General features: G+C 46.3%; 1 protein-coding gene across 2 annotated transcripts in view; it reads left to right on the forward strand.

The window, feature by feature from the left end:
• Positions 1 to 22,743, forward strand: part of CAMSAP3 (calmodulin regulated spectrin associated protein family member 3) — a 267,765-nt gene that overhangs the window by 89,881 nt on the left and 155,141 nt on the right. For both annotated transcript variants that reach the window (XM_078682487.1, XM_078682477.1), the window contains exon 2: positions 12,426 to 12,688. In XM_078682487.1, coding sequence (XP_078538613.1) covers positions 12,426 to 12,688 — 263 coding nt within the window. The remainder of the gene's footprint in view (positions 1 to 12,425; positions 12,689 to 22,743) is intronic.

Here is a 22,743-nt window from a genome sequence, read left to right on the forward strand (position 1 = left end):
TTAGCTGACGCCAGAGAACAACGAATTTCCTCCAGGGTGAAAGGTGCAAAATTATCCAAGGTGTAGGGTGACTCCTTAGGCTGCCCCCCTTCAGGACTGGTGGTACCCACATCGGGCAAAGATGGAGGGTAACATTTTGCATAAATGTGAGAAATCTTCTCTTGGAACAAGTTGGCCAGTGCGTCAGAGTTCCTGGGATTCAGAGGAGGGCGGAACACATACCTGGGCGGTTGTAAAGTTGTTGACTATATTGAAAAGAACTTATGGGGAGTTACCTGCCTGTTTGATTTGATGAATAATAGCAATACGGCTTGTGCGTTTAATATGGGGGGTAGCAGGACAGGGCTTGTTTATACAGATCTGTCTTGAGGATTTTCACTTCTACACAAGCGCCTCTCTAGGTTCTTACACCTTGATTTTTCCATTTTTAAGGACAACCAGGGGGTCGAAGGGCATTGTTTAGAGGGGCCCTTGTTTTTATAGGAGATTGTGGGGTCCAGAGCTTTACTTAGGGCGGTGTTGAAACACTACAGTAAGGTGGTAACATCAAGGCTGTTTTGGCAGACTGGGGAGAAAAGCATCTCTGAAAACTTCAGGAGTGAGTCGATGCTATGGTCTGTGGGCAGGGGGTGTGGGTCTGCTGTTACTCTTTGTGGTGGATGGATTGAGGGACTGAAGGTAGAAGGTAATAAAGAAATGGTCTGTCCAAGTGAGAGGAGTTGGAGCCATACATTCTAAAAGTTCAGTGTTGGAGAACAGCAGACCGAGAGACTGGCCTGCTATGTGTGTGGATCCACTGATGCGTGGGGAGAGTCCTAGTGTTTTCAGGTCCGTCAACAGCGTAATGACTTCGGAATTGGAGTGGTCTTCCCCATGGTAGTTGAAGTCACCTAGGAGCAAGAATTTGTTGGAGGCTAAGACATTTGTGGCTAATTCTCCCACCAGCTGTTGGCTGAAATGACTTGGATCCTGGGGGGCGGTAGATCAGTGAACCGCTCCAGGTGTCGGTAGCGGAGAAGTTTATTTTAAAGATAACCATCTCTAAAGAGTTTGAGACAGTAGTCGTAATCCAGGTTATATTAATGGGATCTTTAAAAGCTATGGCAATGCTCCCGCCTAGTTTTGAACCTCTGTCCAATGTAATCAATTTGTAATTCTCCCGAATGTCTAGTGCTACGGCCGGATGATTGGATGGGTTCAGCCACGTTTTTATCAGGAAACAAATATCAGGGGACTGATAGGTGATTAAATCCCATATCTCATTAGCATGTTTGGCTAGTGACCTTACATTAGAGGAGTCCTCTTAGGTCCGTCCCGGCACGTGTGAAGCAGGAGTCGGGCCCTCTGTAGTGCCCAAGTTCATTAGAGTTTTGCAAATGACTATTGAGACCGGCTACAGGGCCCTCGAGATTTGAGGGGAGACTGTTAGAGCATAAACGTTGTTGGGGGGCACTGACCTAACTCGGCATCCTCAATTTATGAAGGGTAGCCGAAGAGTAATGATAAATGTTATTAGGTCCAGTATCGCTTACCCTAGAAGAACCAGGGGTCCTGGCGATGTCCAGGCACGGACGGGCACAGGCGGGTTTTCCTTTGGTATGCCAGCGGCGCGCCCGGCATCGGCTTGAAACAGACAGTTTAAAAATGTTGTCAGCACAACGCTAAATGCTTTAGCGTGATTTCAGCAGCAGAAACCGTACTACATTACAGTATAGCGGCTAAAAGCAACCTGGAAATAGCAGTAACACAGCGGATCCTGATTCTAGATCAACCTACTCTGTATACTATGCCGAGAACACTCCAGTTAATGTAAGTAAAACGTATAAAGCGCACGATTACCCTCGGATATCTTGGCGCTTCTGGTGCAACATACTATGCTAAGTGCTACTATTGCTGAAAAAGCCAGGTCTTCAGCTGTTTTCTGAATCCAAAAGGTAAGGGATTTTCCTGAGAGACAAAGGAAGAACATTCCATTCTCTAATAGTGTTAAATGTAAGACTGCTCCCCCCCCCCCCCCATTCATTTTTTTATCTTCATTGTCCGCATTAGATATGCATTGGCTGAACGTAGAGGTCTGTTTGGTGGATACCAATAGAACAGATCCTCTAAAAATGTCGGTCCTTCTTTATGTAGCGCCTTGAAGGCCAGGCAAAGGGACTTAAACTTTATCCGCTGACAGCAGCTGCTTGGGTTTTAGATGGCATTATTAGTGCCAAAGTAACAGTAGTAAGAGAAGAGACGCCTTAAAGGCCCACCTGCTTTCCTCGACCGACCTGGTCCAGCCCTGGAGATACTTGTCCATGACAGAGCTCAGAGAGAGAGAGAGAGAGAGCTCCCTCTACCCCGCTCTGGCCCTCAGCGCTGATCATGCCGTTGAGATATAAGAGTGTAGGTGTGTAGCGAGAGGTGCCCTCAATACTACAAGATTTGATGCCTCTGGGCTCGCAGCGCATTGGCTGATCTCAGGAAGAGATGCAGGAGGACAGGTGTGGCGGTGAAATGAGGGGTGTGTTTCTAAGTGTGTGGAGTGGGAGGGTGGAGATAACCGGCCGTGCACCCGTGCTCGCTGCCCCGGGGGGCCCTTTGAGTGGGAGAGGCAGCGCTCCCTGCTTCTCACACCAAGCAGCCCTTTCGACAAGCCGGCGCCGGCGCTGGCCCGGCCTCCGCGCCGGTGCTCAAGTGGGGCAGAAGAACAGGGACTGTCTGTGGCTGCGAGGGCGGGACTGGGCGGACGTGACCCCTGCTCCCCTCGGTCGGGAGATGCTGAAACCGGCGCTTGTAGGCGCTGCCGTGCTGCTACTGTAAGAGGACAGAGCCTGCGGTGAATCTGTACACCCCTCGGGGCTGGTGCCGCCTGCAGGGGCTGTGTGACCAGCAGAATAGCCTGGCCCCTGAGCTGCTTAGATGTTTGAAACTGCGAGGAGAACTTTACTGTGCAATTCTACAGCTCAGATTTGATGTCATCGGAGGGATCGTGCTGCACTCTGAAATATGTAAACAGTTACCACGCCTTTCACGCTCTCGCACTCAGCTTAAGTTCCTACGGAGGTTTCTTGAACCCTCAATATATGAATTCAACTAACCTGAAATATACGTGAACTTGGGGGTGGGGGAGGCAGGGCTTGATTCATTGGGCAGCCCAGAGCATATATAGGCTTGGTGGTATGGGACAGGGAGGCTTAATGTTTAGTTTTGGGAGAGGGACGGTACCAGAGGTGGGAGCGTGCTGGGGTGGTGACCATGAAAAGTGAGTAGTGGAGAGGCAGCCGCGAAATGTGGGCAGAGAGGAGTAAATATGGAGTGGAAAGGGGGTGCTAAGGGATTATTCATGGTGATGGGGGAGGAAAGGTCCCCTCAGTTGTCCAACGGAGGGAGAGACCTCAGAGAATGAGTGGAGGGGGGTGTTGACTATTCAACTTGAGGGACAAGGTGTGATATGGAATGGCAAAATATCTTTGAGGCATACTGGGTTGATTCTGGGTTTAGAAGGGACCGCAGGCATGAGGGTATAGTGCTGGCGGCAGATAGTAGTAGGATGTGATTGTGTGGGGGTGAGTGTTGTGCAGTGGCAAAGGAGTGTAATGTCTAGTACCCCAGATAGGGCAAGTTGTGGAGTAGGCAGGGGCCTAAATGTGAGCAAGGAACGTACCCCGGAAGGGCAGGTGGATAGCAGAAATAACCTGAACTGGGTCCCATTGCCACTATGAACTATGATAGCTGTGCCGCTGTGTGCAAGGGTTGTTTGGGGGAGTTATGGTGCAGGGGAAAAGTGCAGCTGTCATGGTGATGAGGCAGAACTTTCCTTTGTCTGGAGCTACTTATAGATGTTGTACCAGGAGATGGTTGGCTAGGAGGGGTGAGATAAGGTGTCGGGTAGAGGAGGAATCATTTCAGAAGCAGGAGTGTTTTTTAAGTTGGTGGGTGGCCAGGGGTGGTAAGTGATGAGATGTAGGTGAGATGAAGTGGCGTGTCCTGTCAAGCAAGTAGAGGCAGTAATGGTAGGGAGCAGTAGTTTGGAGTACAGTGGAATGTGGCTAGGTGAGGGCGTAATGGGTATTGTCCGAGCCTCTAAATGTATGCGATGTTGCGATCGTGACATTTATCATATAATTAAGGATTTGTCACCTTTGTCATAGTACCGCATGTGCTGTATTAATATGCAGATTTAAACAGTGAGTCTAGCTCAAACGGATCAAACCGTACCAACACGTGTTGCAGCGCAGTGGATGGCCCTTTCCAAAGGTTCATTCAGTTGCTTATGGCTTGCTGCATTTGGGTGTTACATTGGTAGTAATGAACTGAAATCTTTGCCCGCCCGGACAGTGATAACCTATGTAAAACAGTTTAAATAATGAGCTAATACTATCTCAAAATGTGCCACACACTGCTGCATAATTTTAATTTTCTTGCCATATAATTTAGTCAACTCTGCCACATAATTTGGTCTTCACCTTCTGTATAATTCCGATGGCCCTGGGAATACCTTAAAGGGAGCATAGCAGAAATGGAGGAGTTTGGTGGTTGGGGAAGAGAAGGTCTTGCATCTAAGTGAGTGCTAAGAAGTTGCAGAAATAGGTGTTGTTGCGGGCAGTGAAGACAGAGGTATTCAAGGAGGCTAGGGTTGATGAGGGTGTGTTTAAAAAAAAAAAAAAAAAAATTACGTTTTATATAGCGCGAACTAGACTTGAAGATATCCGATATCAGAGCGCTTTACATGAGCACCTCCACTAAATAATTACTGGAGCCTTCGGAACCCTTTCTGGTGACGACATAAACCATGAGCGTGAAGGCAGTGGTTTGCGACTGTAACGAGAATACGGAGATGCAAATATACGACCGAGTTACACGTTACCTGCTTATATATATTTATGTCTATAATTAAATATTTTATAACGAACATTGATTTTGGGGTAGCTGGCTTGCAAAATCTTTTTTTTCCAGAGTGCAACTAACAAAGGGCATTTACTATAATTTGAATGTTTACGTTTTGATTGCCTTTGAAGAAAATAGTGTTCACAAACCGACGGACTTTGGTGAGGGCTAGAGAGTTTCTGATACTGTGGCTGCAGTGTTTACCACATAAATATGGGTTTGCCACTTAGTTTCTTGATTTCACAAAAAAGCTGATGCTAGCTTAAGTGGATGAAAATAAGCATTTTCATTGCCTACTCTAGTTAGCCTTACCATATAATTTGGCACTCGGGTCATATAATCCTAGTAGCCCAACCACGGTGAAGCTTTGCAGAGTGTTGCTGCCATTATGATTAAATCTGCAATTCACAGACAACCATTAAACTTTTTCCATAATTCAGTGTGAAATATGGGTTTTTATACCACTGTATTTTGTACAACAGAAGGACACAGACATGTAATATGTAGTGCTTTAAATGGTCGTGTGCTGCCAATTACTGAGCACCTGAACTACTTCAAATTAAAATGTAGAGTACCAGCTTTTCTCCGTATTAGTGCAATACATTTAATGGAGAGTAATTCCGCTTTTCAGTAGCTATATGTAAAGCTTACATGCCACACCTCTGGTTACAGCAGAAATGGTTTAAGACCTTGGTGAGACAACGGAGTTCTCTTTAGTCATATGAACATCTTGGTCCAGAACTTCAGCTGCTTCTTAGAAAATTGATCCAATTTTTCAGATATGCCGTTTTCAGTCCTGGCAATAGTAATGTTCAATATCTATTGCTTGAATGATATCTTCCCGGTGCTGCCTAAAAATGATCTGCCCACAGTATTACATCTGGTATTACCTCTACCGCTGGAGCATGCTGCCACAGCCTTAGTCTTCTCAGAAGAGTCTTCCCTTTCCCACCTCTTTCCACACGGAAAATCTTGATTCAGGCCTTAGTACTAAGTTGTCTGGATTACTGCAACGCTTTGCTGATCTCAGCTAATGAAAGCTCCATAAACATATTGTAGGGAGTCCAGAACACGATACAGAAAAGGGGGTGGTGATGAACAGAGTGTCTGAATTAAGCAGACCACTCTTACCCAGTCCAAAGATCAGGGCTTGATCCATCACCGTTATTTATCTCACTGCCCCATCCCAGCTCAGAACCTGGCTATATGCAAATTAGTCTGTCCCTGGCCCAGTGCATCATGGGAACAGGGCAGACCAAACTACCAAGCCAATTCTTCACCAGAAAGGAGACAAGCTACCGGGGACCGGTTTCTGGCATATCAGCCTCTTCGGCCCGGCTTGCTTGAATCCTGATGGAGCAGTGAGAAAGGGACTCATGTCTGAGTATGCCCTGCCACACCTATAGTGGCCAAAAACGATACAGAAAAGGGGGTGGTGATGAACAGAGTGTCTGAATTAAGCAGACCACTCTTACCCAGTCCAAAGATCAGGGCTTGATCCATCACCGTTATTTATCTCACTGCCCCATCCCAGCTCAGAACCTGGCTATATGCAAATTAGTCTGTCCCTGGCCCAGTGCATCATGGGAACAGGGCAGACCAAACTACCAAGCCAATTCTTCACCAGAAAGGAGACAAGCTACCGGGGACCCATGATGCACTGGGCCAGGGTCAGACTAATTTGCATGTAGCCAGGTTCTGAACTGGGATGGTGCAGTGAGCTAAAAAACGGTGATGGATCAAGCCCTGATCTTTTGACTGGGTAGGAGTGTTCTGCTTAATTCAGATACTCTGTCCATCACCACCCCTTTTGAATCGTTTTGGCCACCACAAGTGTGGAAGGGTATGCTCAGATGTGAGTCCCTTGCTCACTGCACCATCAGGATTCAAGCAAGCCGGGCCGAAGACGGCTGTAATGCCAGAAACCGGTCCCCGGAAGCTTGTTTCCTTTCCAGTAAAGAATTGGCTTCGTAGTTTGGTCTGCCCTGTTCCCATGATGCACTGGGCCAGGGTCAGACTAATTTGCATGTAGCCAGGTTCTGAACTGGGATGGTGCAGTGAGCTAAAAAACGGTGATGGATCAAGCCCTGATCTTTTGACTGGGTAGGAGTGTTCTGCTTAATTCAGATACTCTGTCCATCACCACCCCTTTTGAATCGTTTTGGCCACCACAAGTGTGGAAGGGTATGCTCAGATGTGAGTCCCTTGCTCACTGCACCATCAGGATTCAAGCAAGCCGGGCCGAAGACGGCTGTAATGCCAGAAACCGGTCCCCGGAAGCTTGTTTCCTTTCCAGTAAAGAATTGGCTTCGTAGTTTGGTCTGCCCTGTTCCCATGATGCACTGGGCCAGGGTCAGACTAATTTGCATGTAGCCAGGTTCTGAACTGGGATGGTGCAGTGAGCTAAAAAACGGTGATGGATCAAGCCCTGATCTTTTGACTGGGTAGGAGTGTTCTGCTTAATTCAGATACTCTGTCCATCACCACCCCTTTTGAATCGTTTTGGCCACCACAAGTGTGGAAGGGTATGCTCAGATGTGAGTCCCTTGCTCACTGCACCATCAGGATTCAAGCAAGCCGGGCCGAAGACGGCTGTAATGCCAGAAACCGGTCCCCGGAAGCTTGTTTCCTTTCCAGTAAAGAATTGGCTTCGTAGTTTGGTCTGCCCTGTTCCCATGATGCACTGGGCCAGGGTCAGACTAATTTGCATGTAGCCAGGTTCTGAACTGGGATGGTGCAGTGAGCTAAAAAACGGTGATGGATCAAGCCCTGATCTTTTGACTGGGTAGGAGTGTTCTGCTTAATTCAGATACTCTGTCCATCACCACCCCTTTTGAATCGTTTTGGCCACCACAAGTGTGGAAGGGTATGCTCAGATGTGAGTCCCTTGCTCACTGCACCATCAGGATTCAAGCAAGCCGGGCCGAAGACGGCTGTAATGCCAGAAACCGGTCCCCGGAAGCTTGTTTCCTTTCCAGTAAAGAATTGGCTTCGTAGTTTGGTCTGCCCTGTTCCCATGATGCACTGGGCCAGGGTCAGACTAATTTGCATGTAGCCAGGTTCTGAACTGGGATGGTGCAGTGAGCTAAAAAACGGTGATGGATCAAGCCCTGATCTTTTGACTGGGTAGGAGTGTTCTGCTTAATTCAGATACTCTGTCCATCACCACCCCTTTTGGGAGTCCAGAACACTGCAGCCCGCCTGGTGGCCTGTAGCGCTCGACCGGAACTACTGCCATCAAAAGCACGCATCCTCACATATGGGAGCACGAAACCTTTACCCCTCAAGGGGAGGATGACTGTGCAAGTAAGAGCAGAGGGACAGGAAATCACCACTACGTTTCACGTGATAGATCGAGAAGCGGATCTACTCATAGGAAGCCATACCGCCGAGGACCTCAAATTGATAGCATTCGCAAACATAGTGAAGGCGCTACACACCGAAGAGCTCCTACAAAGATTCCCCTCGCTATTCAACGGTCTGGGCACCATCAAACGACCGCCTGTCAAGCTACATATAGACAAAGCAATACAACCGGTGGCTCTGCGCCATAGGAGGATTCCATTCCACCTGCGGTCGGCAGTGGAACAGGAGCTGAAGAACCTTGAAGAACAAGGCGTGATTGAAAAAGTAACGGGGCCAACCCCGTGGGTATCTCCTATGGTAATTGCACAGAAGCCCCGACAACCTGGTAAAATCCGGATCTGCATAGACATGAGGATGCCGAATAGAGCAATAAAACGGGAAAGACACCTCACGCCTACAGTGGATGACATTTTGACCGATTTAAATGGAGCCCAATGGTTTTCTAAATTAGATCTTAATGCGGGGTATCATCAGCTCCGGCTGGCAGAAGAGAGTCGGTACATCACGACATTCTCTACACACTTGGGACTGCGACGTTACAAAAGACTCAACTTTGGAATAACATCAGCAGCTGAGATCTTTCAGAACACTATTAGAGAGATCCTGTCCGGGTTGAGCGGAGTATTGAACATAAGTGATGATATCCTGATACATGCGAAGTCAAGTGAGGAGCATCACAAACGACTAAAATTGACACTCCGAAGGCTAGCAGAGTACGGAATCACTTTGAACAAAGAGAAATGCCAGTTCTTCAAAAGGTCAATTGAGTTTTTTGGTTATGTCTTCGGTGCAGAAGGTGTCAAGGTGGACCCCAGGAAGTCGTCAGCAATCAAAAACGCACCCGCTCCAGTGACGGCGTCAGAGGTGAGGAGTTTCATGGGGATGGCACAATACTGCGCCAGATTCATTCCGCAATTAGCCACAATTGCTGAACCGCTAAGAAACCTGACGAAGACAGAAACGGCGTGGAGATGGTCGAGAGTAGAGGCGGAAGCATTCGAGAAAGTCAAGAAAGCGTTACTAGACAGCACGACGATGGCCTATTTCGACGTTGCCAGGGCAACAGAAATTTTGGTGGACGCCAGCCCCGTGGGGTTGGGCGCACTCCTCACCCAAGAATCAGAACCGGGGGTGTGGGTCCCGTTGGCTTTTGCAAGCAAGGCCCTCACAGCAACCGAAGCAAGATACTCTCAGATAGAGAGAGAGGCGTTAGCAGTTAAGTGGGCCTGCAATCATTTTCATCTCTACATTGCTGGACAGCCCTTCAGGATGGTCACCGATCATCAACCGCTCCTATCGCTATTCAGAGGGACCGCTCCACACCCGCCGCCACGGATTGAGAGATGGGCCATTCAAACACAGCACTACCAAATGGACTTGGTGTATCGTCCAGGAGCCAAAAACCCGGCTGATTTTCTGTCGCGACATCCCTCTGAGAAGGAAGAAAATGGCAATGAACAGGAATCGCAGACGGAAGAGTTCGTAGACATGATATCACAGTTGGCGTGTCCCCGTGCACTGGTGGCCGAAGATATTGTGAATCAATATGAGCATGACGCCACGATGGTGAGAGTGGCAGCGGCCCTAGACTCAGGATCCTGGGAAAGTTTCCTGCGCAACGTAAGCGACTGGAGTGAAACTGACCGAAACCGACTGTCTCAAATTTGGCGAGTGCACAACGAACTGAGCAAGGCCAGCAGTGGACTAATCCTGAGAGGGTCGCGGATAGTTATCCCAGTGACACTCCAAGACCAAGCAACCCTGTTAGCACATGAGGGACACCAAGGGACCAGAAGAATGAAGGCGAGAATGAGGGAAAAGGTATGGTTCCCCTACATGGACGAAAAGGTAGACAGCGTGGTAGAAAACTGCCGAGCGTGTCAGCTCACGAGCACTCCAGAGTCGCCAGCCCCGGTCATCACGGAGGAACCATCACCATCTCCATGGAGTTGGATCAGTCTAGATTTTGGTAGTTTCCCGGATGGGAGAGTGACAGTAGTGATGGTGGACAGTTACACCAAGTACCCGGTGGTGGAGCTGGCTGCATCCACAAGCTTCGCAAACATCCACCCGCTGCTGAGCAAAACTTTCGCGCTGTTTGGCATTCCCCGAAGAATCAAAACGGACAATGGCCCGCCATTCCAAGGAGCTGAGTTCAAGGAATTTGTAAAGGAACTAGGAATAAAACACCACAGAATCACTCCACAGTGGCCACAGGCGAATGGGGAGGCTGAGCGTTTTATGAGGACAGTCAACAAAACCCTACGAATCGCCATGGTGGAGGGCAAGGACCCAGAGCTAGCACTGCAGCTGTTTCTGCGAGAATATCGGAGCACCCCACATAGCACAACCCAAAGGTCCCCGTGGTCGTTGATGTTTGCCGGACCAAGGAGAGATCGACTGCCCATGGCGGACAATTGGAAAGTGGCGCCATACCGACCAGCGGCCACCCAAGAACGACGGCGGCAGACCAATGAAAGGGCCAGTTACCGGAGGAGGGCTCGAGACAGAGAGCTCGGCCCAGGGGACACGGCGCTGATGCGAAACAGAAGACCGGGAGGCAAGTTCCGCACACCCTACGAGGTTGACCCGTGGGTCATCAAAACGACAAAGGGTACGGCCGTGACAGCACAGAGAAATGACGAAGTAGTAACCCGAAATATATCTTGGTTCAAGCGCATCCCAGCGAGCCAGGACACCCGACAAGATAGTGAGACACAGGAAACGGAGAGGTCGGAGCAAGACAACGAAAACATCCACACCACGGACAGAGATCGAGCACCTGAACCGATGAGAGGAACACAGCCTGGGTCACAAACAACCAGGGGAGGTGAGAGCTACCATCTAAGACCCAACCCTAGACCCAGTGTAAAACTTGCTGATTTTGTGTGTTGACTTTTGACCGTCCTGTCCCATAACTAAACAAGGAACCAAGTTGGAATGGGATGTAGCGCTCTAGTGTTTCACGGGTCTCGGCTGAGGCCCGGAAACACATCCACACAATGTAGCACCTTCTGGCCAGGCGTGGCCAGAAGGCTTTAAATAAAGGGACCGGAGTCGCTCGTGACTTCCGGTCCGTACTGCCAAGCTGAGTGAGGTGTCCCTTTCCTTTGTGTGCGTGTTGACCGTTGGTCCGTGGCCCGTGAGTCTGGGGGGCCACGAACAGTTGAAGTCCCTACAGTGGCCCATGCCACCCACCCCTCTCCCCCTTCTTAAAAAATTGCACTGATTACCAGTACGGAAGAGAATCAAATTTTAAATCTGTTATATTGTTTATAAATCTATAAACAACTTAGGCCCCTTCAACTCAGATGCACTAAAATATTGGCTACCAAGATGTTCTACAAGCTGAATTTAAGTATTACTCTGGGCTTGACGTCACAGCTGTGGTGCTTAATAGTGCTACACATATGTGCTATGAGTTCCCAATTTGGTGGTTCACATTTTAACAGCCTTGATGAAGGTTGAGCCAACACAGCCTGGATTATAACTTGTCATATGTATGTGAGAAACTGTCCAGCATGCGCACAAGCAAATTAAGTTTGGTCTTTGTGGATCTGTTTGATAATAAACATTATGAAGGAGAGCGTACGAGAAACTTGCAGCGAAGGAAATGCATCTGACCTGGTATAGATTTCGAAGAATTACATTCTAGATAAAGCTATGCCTAGCCCATATAACAACCATAGCAATAGTACTGCTTTTGAGATTGCATTAGGTGAAAATGATGGAAAATTATAACTGTTTAATGGCAACGTTATTTAATTTTTTTTTTTTTTTTTAGGAAGAATGAAGTCAACCTATTAGACAATAGAAACTCGTATATTTTAAGTTTTTGGTAGTTATGTGATTTAAGCATTTTAGGATTCGAGGTAATATCCTTACCCTGAATCCTAAAGTGCCTAAATCACTTATAACTATCAGAAACTTAAAATATACGAGTTTCTATTGTCTAATATGTTGGCTTCATTCTTACACACAAAAAAAAATCATTAAGCAGTTTACATTTTTCATCATTCTCACCTAATGCCATCTCTAAATCAGTCAACATTTTAGCTCTGTCAGATCACGTTAACTCTAAATGCTCTCGTCCACTGGACCAGCCCACTTGCACACTAGGTGCGGGTTGGTTTTGTGTTGATGGTGTGAGGTTCATTCTAAACCCATTATATCATTTGTATCCACAGACCGCGTCCCAGAAGAGCTGAAGGAACCCTTCTACACGGACCAGTATGAACAGGAGCATATCAAACCCCCAGTCATTCGCCTGCTCTTATCTTCCGACATATACTGCCGAGCATGCCGCCATTCCCTCCCAGCACCGGAGGACGGTGCTTCACCCAGAGACAATGCCGCAGTACTGCAGCTTCTAGGGCGCCGGGGTCTGGCTCCCATGGACCAGGAAAAGCCGGTGAAAGATGTAGATCTAAGGCAGAGCCCCATCAGGATGGTAAGCCTTTGCTGTTCAGTCCGTGCCTCTCAGTACCCAGCTGTCTTGCAGGTGGTGCCTTTGTGGTGGCATCAGCGTTTTTTTTTGCAATGTGTCCAATGCAAAATGCACTGTCATTACATTTTTTTTCAATTTGAAGTCTTGATTTGTTTTTTGTGGCTTTTTAAAAAAAAATTGTCTTTTTTTTATTTTCCTCTAATGTTTGACATTTGCAAATTCAATTAGTTTGTGTTTATACATGTGTAGACTTGGTCTCTCTGTCTACTGACCTCCCCTTCCAGCAATGTCGGCACCAGTCTAAGAGGTGGTATTGCCCTCCTCTCCGCATCTTCAATTTACCATAATAATGGGTGGAATGATCCACACTGAATGATGTTACATTATGTCTAGATAACTATTGTCATAATTAATGCTATGTAAAGATTCTGATGGTATAATAGAGTAATAATTCTTTTACTCTGCACTCTTTGCATTATGGCAAGAACATTGTTCAAGTAGTGCCAATGTTCACTTGGATTTATACAGTGAGTGCTGTTGCGCTACCTCCATACCTGGCAGCAGACTGGATCAGCTATACCTCTGACATGCCTACTCTTGGAACACTCTCAACATGGTTGCTAGATTCACCACAACCTTCGCCTTTCAATGTTTGCCCCAGACACTCTTAATACTTCTTCAGTGTGGTCTTCTCTCCCAATCTTTCTGTGTGGCCCTTTTGCGGGTCCCACGATGAGGTGGGATTTTAAAGGTGTTTGCTCTGTTTTAGCTTGCACTGTTGAGGTGGCTGTTCATGTTGAAGTTTTCTACATAAAGTATGGTTTGTGAAGGCTGGTTGTTTTTTGGTACATGTGATTTTCAATGGATAATCCCCTACTATTTGAAGTGTATCTTGAAGCTGATGTGGTCCAGTGGAGCTGGTGAAGAGTTGTGTGACTGTTCTCTTCCTTGACTGCAACAGTCCGGTACCTTCCTAAGATATGAAAGAATTGCTTCAAAGTACACAACAAAAGGTGGTGTGTAGAATACAGGGGGTAGTCTCAGCCAACGGCATTTGCTTGTGCTGCATTCCAGTCCACAGTTGATAGTTTTGCAAGACCTCCATTCATCCCCTTTTCTTTCTGCACTACACCTTTTTAACTTTCAATTTTTAGCAGATTATGAACTCTACAAAATCTACTCGCATAGGATCCAATGCTGCATTTAACTAGGACAATGGAACAACATTATGGTTTGAGTGGCTAGACTATGGTCAGTCCAACTTGTTGCACAGGGTAATGTGTTAACACACTCAACAGTGGGAAGTGAATCGAGGGGAGGGGAGCAGGTCTCTATAGTTTCTGGTAGTGTTAAAGTCTAGGATGGATTAATTTAGTCCCTCTTTTCTCCTTGTATCTTGCTGACAGATGTTTAATACAGTCGGGAGGAGGAACATCCATAGAATGTTGGGACAATGCACGTAGACCCATTGGTCTACAGTGTTTACTTGCTACTTTGCACAATTAATATTAAGATACGTTTCCTCTGCTAAAGAATTTAAATGATATACTCGGTTTTGATGGGTAATGGGAGATTTGGGATAAGGTGTGGCAGATTTGCTTTGCGCTTTAATTAAGCATGAAGTTATCCAAGCATGGATAGTATAGTATTTAAGGGCTGTGTCAAGCGAAGAATCGGAAAATGGTCTTTGCTAATCGATTGTACACAGGTGAGGACTAAATGTTTATGCTCCCTTTTCTAGAGAAATGCAATATTTTTATGGCCTGCAGCAATTCACCTCTTCTACTATGTGTTCAGTAAAGTTAGTTCTTTACAACATTTCATCTGGACTAAACTACAGTGTGAAATGTGACGGTGTGTGCAGAAGTGCCACGGGTCTGGAAATGTGTTGCTTTTGTAGCCGCCATGCCTTAGAATAAATAATTTAATACTTTACGTAGTAATGTGATTCTTTAATTTTTTTTATCTACTTCTGTGATAATCAAATGTATTCATAGGGGGGGAAACACATTTATCGTACTGTGAAATATTGAATTAATTTTGATTACCAGGAGCACATGCTATGAACTTGCTGGTAGTCTCCACTGTAAATCCTAATTTGGTAAATCTATTTTTAACCTGAGTGTAATCAGTAAACCATATGTTGTTCCAACAAACTGTCACAATAATAGGTGTGGTTGGGGTTTGCTTTCTCAAATGCCCCTTTGTAGGTCTTAAAATAAGTGAAAGTTTGCCTACAAGGAATTTTATTTGTAGATGAATTTCAAAGATATCTCAAAATGATTTATTGATGTTCATCCCTGATTGGTGGTGAACTGCTGATCAATCTAGCATTGACAAAATGATTTTGTTTAGCAGACTTCTGTCATAAAATCATAAAGTGTAACACACGGGGCAGACTTTGCTTCAAACAAAACATATATTTAATATATGCACAAATAAGGAGCAGGGAGAATGAAGTTGAAATCAACCAAACCTAGTTCTAGAGGTGACAAATTTGCCTGCAAAGAAACTATGTGTACATCTATTCTATGAGTTGGTAAAGGAAAACAATCTGATACAACAGAAAATAATTCCTTCAAATCAACAAATGAACAAAGAAATGGATGTTTCAGTTTGTAGGTCTGGCCATTACCCAAGACCTGTTGATTTGATAAATACATTGAAAAATGCGTGTGTATATTGTGTATGTATGTATGTATGTATATTTATTTATTTTACTTTACAGAGTGGCGTTAGCCACTCAGTAGTAAGGGTTAGCAGAGAGAGTTAGGAATTCTTTGGATTTTTGTCACTTAATAACATTAGACCCCATTTGACGAATCTTTGCCAAACATTGCACTGGTGAAGGATTGAAAGTTTGGTCAACTGGGTGCAAAGAAAATGTACATACTAGACTATGTGGATGATTCTTTTTGATATTGCAAGTATTGTATTGTAATTGCATTTGTATAGCGCTTACTACCCCATACGAGGCGTCGAAGCGCTTTTCGGCGAGTAGCACGCTACTCCGGGACCCATAGAGGATTAGTGTTGAATTAGTATAGTAGAACATGCGAGTACAATTTAAGTGGTGGATATGTTAGTCAGTTATTTGTATTCAGAAGGATATAAGAGGAAATAAAGTTTGTATTGTTATAGCGATTCTTACCCCTGGTGGGGTGTTAATGCATTTTTTTTTTTTTTCGGTGAGTAGCACGCTACTCAGGAGACCCATAAGGGATTATTGGTGAATTAATATGGTGGAATATGAAAGTAATTTGAGTGGTGGATATTAGTCAGTTATTTGGAATGAGAAGGATAGCGGAGGGATAGAAGGGAAAGAAAGGTTTGCATTCATATAGTGCCTGTTACCCCTGATGGGGTGTTGAAGCACTTTTCTGGCGAGTAGCAGACTACTCGGGAACCCATAAAGGATGAGTGTTGAAAAATAGTATAGTGAAATACGAAGTAATTTGAGTGGTGGATATGTTAGTCAGTTATTTGGATTGAGAAGAGTTGGGGAGGGGTAAAAAAGGGGAAATGGTGTGCATTTGTATAGCATTTGTAACCCTGATGAAGTGTTGAAACGCTTTGTTGGCGAGTAGCACACTACTCTGGAACCCATAAAGTATTAGTGGTGAATTAGTATAGTGGAATATTGAATTAGAGAAGTGAACATGTTAGTCTGTTATTTTGATTGAAAAGGATAGTGGCGGGATAGAAGAGTGAAGGTTTTCTGTTTTTTAGGTCATAACAGTGGGAGGAGGCTTTTGGATGAGTAAAAAGAGGTTTTGGGGGCAAGAGTCAGAGGGAAGAGTTTAGAAAGGTTTGTTTTGGGGTTTTAGTATAGTAAAAGGTATCAGATGATGCAAGGAGGGGTAGAGTAGGAGAGAGTCAAGAAAGGGTTATTTTGGGGAACATAGTGGTATGGGGTTTGGATAAAGCAGAGTGGGTGTAGAGGATATAATAGATGTATAGGGTGAGAGATCGGTTAGTGCATTGGAAACAGTAGTAGAAAAGTTTGAGATGAGTCGGAAAGTTGGGGTAGAAGATATATTGAGAGAAGTATAGGTTGAGAAATAGGGTAGTGCATTGGAAATGCTAAATTAGAGGAAAGTGATACATTTATAGATCCATACGTATATTGAAAGCATATAGATGCATTAGGGGGTGGGGGAAAACCCAAGTTGTCTCACCTCGATTTTGGCAAGAAACTTACCAACCCATTCCTGCCAGGGAAGGTGGGTGAGAAAGTCCCCACTGTCTTATCTACAAAGGTTCCATGCCCTACTTCAGAGGCTACCAACATGAACCTAGAGGCCAATCCTTCAGCTAAAAATTCCCTACCCCTATCCTTAGAGAGTATTGAGATCCTATTCCGCTCTATCCTGCAGCCCATTAGTGCTAGCCTAGAAAAAGTGGAGAGCAGGCTCACTTTACTAGAAGCATCTCTTACTACTTTGAACACCATAGTAAGTAAGCAAGTGGGACCTCAACTCCCGCCAGGGGATCATTTGGAAGCAGGAGGTTTAAACTCAGCTACCAAAGTTTTACCTCAGGGTGTGCCTTCTGCCCCCCCCTTGCAGCCACTTATGGCTATTAAATTCCAGGCGCAGCACAATAACCAAGCTAATGGACCACCGCAAGCACTAGATCATATTCCCCAAAGACCGCAGATAGAGCGTAAGGAAAGAGGCCAGGAATCTGGCAAAGGTACCACACGCTCCCCGGTTGGCCCGTCCCCAAGACCTAGGAGACCAGATCTCCCGCCTGAAGCCAATAGTCTCACAGTGGTCCTAGCAGGTGCCCCCCACTTACGATCAGGGGAAAAAGAAGACTACTTATCCCTTAAGAAAAAGGTTATCAAATGGCTCAATTGGAACCGACCATTACCACCTTATTTAAATAATGAGATTATCATGGTGAGAAGGGTCCCGTGGCTAGGGAAGACCAGGAAATCAATAACGGGGGACTATGTCCTGGTAACCTTTAAAGATCAGGGTACGGTGCTGCATATTTGTGAAGGCGTCAACAGATCCTTGGACTCTACTATCCAGACCCTGCCAGTTTCTTTTTTCTTCCCCCCTATTCGTATGCATAGGGATCAACTGTATGAGGATTGGACAAGGGTGGATTATAGACGTAGTCGCAAGGATCATAGACAGCACCAGTACTCCCAAGTGCCAGAGACACCGTATTCTCATTTCAATCGTTTCAATTGTTTGAGTGCCCTGGATGGGGTTGATTGACTTATTGCTCATAAGCCAGAAACCGGGGATAAGGGGGCTGGTAGACCGCAGACACCCTCTATTGTAACAACTGGTATAGTTATTGGCGTGACGGATAATCAAGGGGTGCCCGAAAGTGACATCTGTAGCCCTTGCCACCGACCTATGGTTGATGAGGATATATCGGAGGGAAGTGCACGGGACTCTCTGGTACTGGCTAACGGCTTGCTCAGCCAGTCTGAGCCATCTTCTTCTTCTATTGCTGTTCATGTCCCAGTTCACCAGATGGAAGGGGTACTCGGATCTCATCCCCCCAATTCCTGTGGCCTACCGGCTGTGGCGCCTGTCCATTTGAAGCTAATTTGTTGGAACATTGCGGGTCTGGCCAACAAACTGGGGGAGCCAGACTGGGAAAATTATATTAAAATGGGGGACATCTGTATGTTCCAGGAAACTTGGGCACGTGAGGACCATGGTCACCAGGGTTTTGCATCATTTTACATCCCAGCACAGTGGGAAGGTAAAGGTCGTCCGTCTGGCGGACTTACGACCTGGGTGGCTTCCCATCTTGGCTGTGTGGCCACCCGTCTACCATTTAATTCGAAAGACATACTTGTGGTCTCATTACTCTGGCCAAATAATGTTAAACTTGTGCTGGTTAACCTGTATTCCAGGCCGATGGGAAGGGCAAAGGAATCACCAACCATTGATGAACTTTCGAGCCTTTTATCTGAACTGTCGAATGATTCATATTATGTGGTTGGTGGGGATTTTAACTCTCACTTTGAGCCATTACCCGGCCTTTTGGAAGGGCTTACAGTGGAAGAAGACGCAAGGTGGTCAGTTCCCGCGGTGGAAGCACCGCCTGCGAAAGCTTGGTCCCCTCTAGCATTACAAATTACTGCTCTTACCCTAAGGTTTGGAATCAGAGCCTGTAATGGGCGGATGGAATCCGATATTCCAAGCAAAACTACCTATAATAGACGGGGGAGAGAGTCTCGGTTGGACTATGTTATGGTCCAACTAACGAGGTGGGCTACAATCCGGGACTTTAGGGTGATGGAAAGGAGTGAGAGTGATCACAATGCCCTGGAGCTTGATCTGGTGCACCCAGGCCCCATAGCTTCTGGGACCATAGTGGAAGGGAATAAACCCGCGCTCCTCCTAGATAACAGCAGGAGAAGAATTAAATGGGAAAATATGGCTGCATCCAAGGACAAACTTCCTCTGCTGTATGCTGAGATTGTCCCCATTTTGGAAGCAGTGGGGTGTGAAGATATGAGGGATAATAATATAGACTCCCAGACCAGAGTATTTAAAGCCCATGAGGATCTCACAAGAATTGCGGCACTACATTTTACTAGTAGCGCACGTAAGACCAGAGAGAGGCCCCGAGGTAAAGCACGCTGGTATAATCAAACTTGTAGACGGGCTAAATCAGAACTGCTCAAAGTAGTAAAGGAGGGGGTGGGAGGAGAACGCCTGAAATATAGCAGGCAAGTCTATAAAAGACTTCTGGATCAGGCTAAAATAGAATGGGAAGAAAACCAGTGGGAAGAACTCACAAAGGCCCTAGCACTCCAAAATCAACGGTTGTTTTGGAGGATAGTGAATGGGGGGTCAGGAAATTTACAATCGGCACTGGAGCCAAATATAGCACCTGGGGTTTGGAAGGCCCATTTTCAATCGCTCTATAGCTCTGAACCAGGTGAAGTCCCTGAACCTACAGAGGTGGAGGGGCCGGGCCACCAATGGGAGGCAATAACGTTGGGGGAGGTCACTGCCGCTATTTCGGGCCTGGCTTCTGCAAAGGCGCCAGGTCTGGATAGCTTACCGGGGGACCTGTTTAAACAGGAGCCCATGGTCTGGGCACCCTATCTCACGGCCCTTTTTAACAGTGTTCTTGGTGGGATGGAGATCCCTGGTACTTGGCTGGGGGCAGAGGTGGTCCCTATCTTTAAAAAGGGCTCCCCTCTTCTCCCAGCTAACTACAGGCCAATCAGCCTGATTGCTGTACCGCAGAAGCTGTTCGGCAGGGTCTTGCTGAATAGGCTCCAGGACTGGATAGAGGAGGTGGATGCCCTTAGTCCCTACCAGGCGGGGTTTAGGAAGGGGGTATCCACAGTGGACCAGGTTTTTAGACTAAATCTGATATACTGGAAGACAGCAAAGTTCGGCGGCAGTTTGTACACAATTTTTGTGGACTTACGGGCCGCTTTCGACCTGGTCCCCAGGGGGAAATTATGGAGCGTCCTGGCTGAGATGGGCGTTCCCCCGGACATCCTGTCAATCTTACAGAGGCTGCATCATGGGAATTATGCCCGAGTGAGGTGCGGGAGGTCTGGGGAGCTTACTGATAGGTTCCCCGTTGACCGAGGGGTAAGACAGGGCTGTGTGCTGGCGCCGACCCTGTTTTGCCTCTTTGTCAGCGGGGTAATCGCCCATCTCAACGCCACTGATCATACTGACGCCCCTAAACTAAACGGCCGCAGGGTGCCCGCAATCATGTTTGCGGATGACACCCTGCTGCTTTCAAAAACCCCTATGGGTATTCAAAGGATACTTGATTCCTTTTCTGCATTCTGCCTGGATAGAGGGTTAGAAATTAACGCCACTAAAACCAAATATATGGTTTTAAACCCGAGTCACAAATTGCGCCAGAGTCCGTTACTGGGAACCGCGCGGCTTGAGAGAGTGGCCACCTTCGAATACCTGGGTGTAACCCTCAATGAAACTATGACTTGGGGATCCCACCAGAGTAGGGCAAATCTCAAACTCGTGCAAACTACTGGGGGCATTGCACGAATTATGACCGGCTCGACATACCGGCCGTTGGGCGCCTTAGTTCAGATATATAAGGCCCAGGCGAGAGGAGCAATCATGTATGGGGCTGAACTGTGGGGGCACATGCCTTGTCATAGCCTTTCTGTAACAGAAAACAAGTTTATAAGAAGGGTGGTTGCTCTCCCCCCGAGCACTCCGCTTCTTCCACTGAGGCTTGATTTAGGATTACGACCACTAGTTGATGAGATAGGCCTGAGACCCATAGCCTTCTGGCGCAGGCTATGGAGTAGCAACGATCTTACGGATTATCGGGCAGAATTGGCCGAAATACTGAAACACCCCAAGGTGCTTAGTGTCCCCTGGGTTAAAAATATTCAAGCCATCTGCATGGATTTGGGGCTTCCTGATCTATGGACAGACCCGGCTACGGCAGCACCCAATATTTCTAAGAAGTCTGTCGAATTTATACTACGAACATAAATTGGCAGGGGCCATAGCTACCCAGCCAGACGGGTCTTTGTCAGCCATGTTCCTGCAAAGCAAGGATACTTTTAAGTTTGAAAAGGTTTTGGACCCTATCTTTCCCTTGCTGGCAAGAAGACTGTATCTCCAGTGGCGGTATGGCACATTACCCCTCCGGTCTTTTACTAGTCGATGGTCGCCGGCTGCCCCCAGCAAGTATTGCCCTGTGTGTGAGGATAGGGAGGAGAACGACCTGCATGTGGTTTTTTTTTGCCCAGCATATAGGGCAGCTAGGAAGTATTGGCTGCTGCCGTTGATAAAAAACATGGGTGGCAGGGAATATGCATCAATGTACAGGGTTTTAAAAACTGATGTCACTGGCCCAACTGTTTTTGCACTTTCTAAGTTTTTTACTAATGTGTGGTTTACACGGAACCGTCTTTTAAAGAATGTTGGGTAGTGACTGAACTTTTTTTTAAATTCACTATAAAGTTGTTTATCCCTGTACTGAACCTATTTTACGTATTCATATTTTAAATGTAACGATGTGTGAATATGTGTTTTTCCTCCTTTGTATTGTGTATCTTTTATGACCAAATGGTCGAAATAAAGATTGGAAATTGAATTGAATATAGGAGGTAAGTATATGCAGATTAAAGATATTGACAGAGGTACAGGATGAGAAATAGGACAGTGCAATGGATATGCTTTTTTAGGAGAAAAGAAACAGACACAGATCCAAGTACATGCGGGTACATATATGCACAATGGAAGCAAGTACATGTAGATCAAAGATGATGTTTTTTTGTTTGTATTTAAAACAACATAATTATTCTACATGTTTATACAAAGCAATACACAAATATAGGTACAATATCTATAGTGCAAATAAATGCTTATATACAGAGGGACACATATATAGGTTGGGTATTAATGAATGGGGAAAATGGGCAGCATTTCTGGCCCAGGTCCTGACCAGTCTCTAACAGGCTCAAAGAGGCACTCACCCTTGTCCTCTCCACCCTTAGCTGATATGTCCGGGCTGAGACGCCCTAAGCCATGGACGTTTACAGACCTAGTAGTAAGGTGACCCCTTCAGCCAGTGGGAACCCTAGCCCTAACACTATCCAATCACAACACTAGCCATAAAATCTAGAAGCAATAGGAGATCAGGACCTTACAACCAATCTTAGCCTTACTCCAAGCACACATTCAGTTTCAAACACCCTGATCTCTACGTCAAATACAGGCCCTAGCCCTACCAGAACTACCAACCCTAGTCCAAGCAACCAATGGCACGGGAAGCCCTAGTCCCTACTTACAATAGAAAGCCTAACCCTACTCTTAGTCCCACACCTAGTCCAGCAACTAATAACACCAGAAGCCCTTATTGCTACTTCCAATTAAAGGCCTAGCCCTAGTCCCACCCTAGTCCCAACAACCAATAACACAGGAAGCCCTAGTCCTTACTTCCAATAGAAACCCTAACATTAGCACCAACCCTACATTGATTGAATCACAGACCCAGAAACCAACCAGAACACTCAAATACCAACCAATGAGGACACTAACCCTAATCCAATAGATACATCAGATACAACC

The sequence above is a fragment of the Lissotriton helveticus genome, chromosome 1_1, assembly GCF_964261635.1.
Source record: "Lissotriton helveticus chromosome 1_1, aLisHel1.1, whole genome shotgun sequence".
Classification (NCBI taxonomy): Eukaryota; Metazoa; Chordata; class Amphibia; order Caudata; family Salamandridae; genus Lissotriton; species Lissotriton helveticus.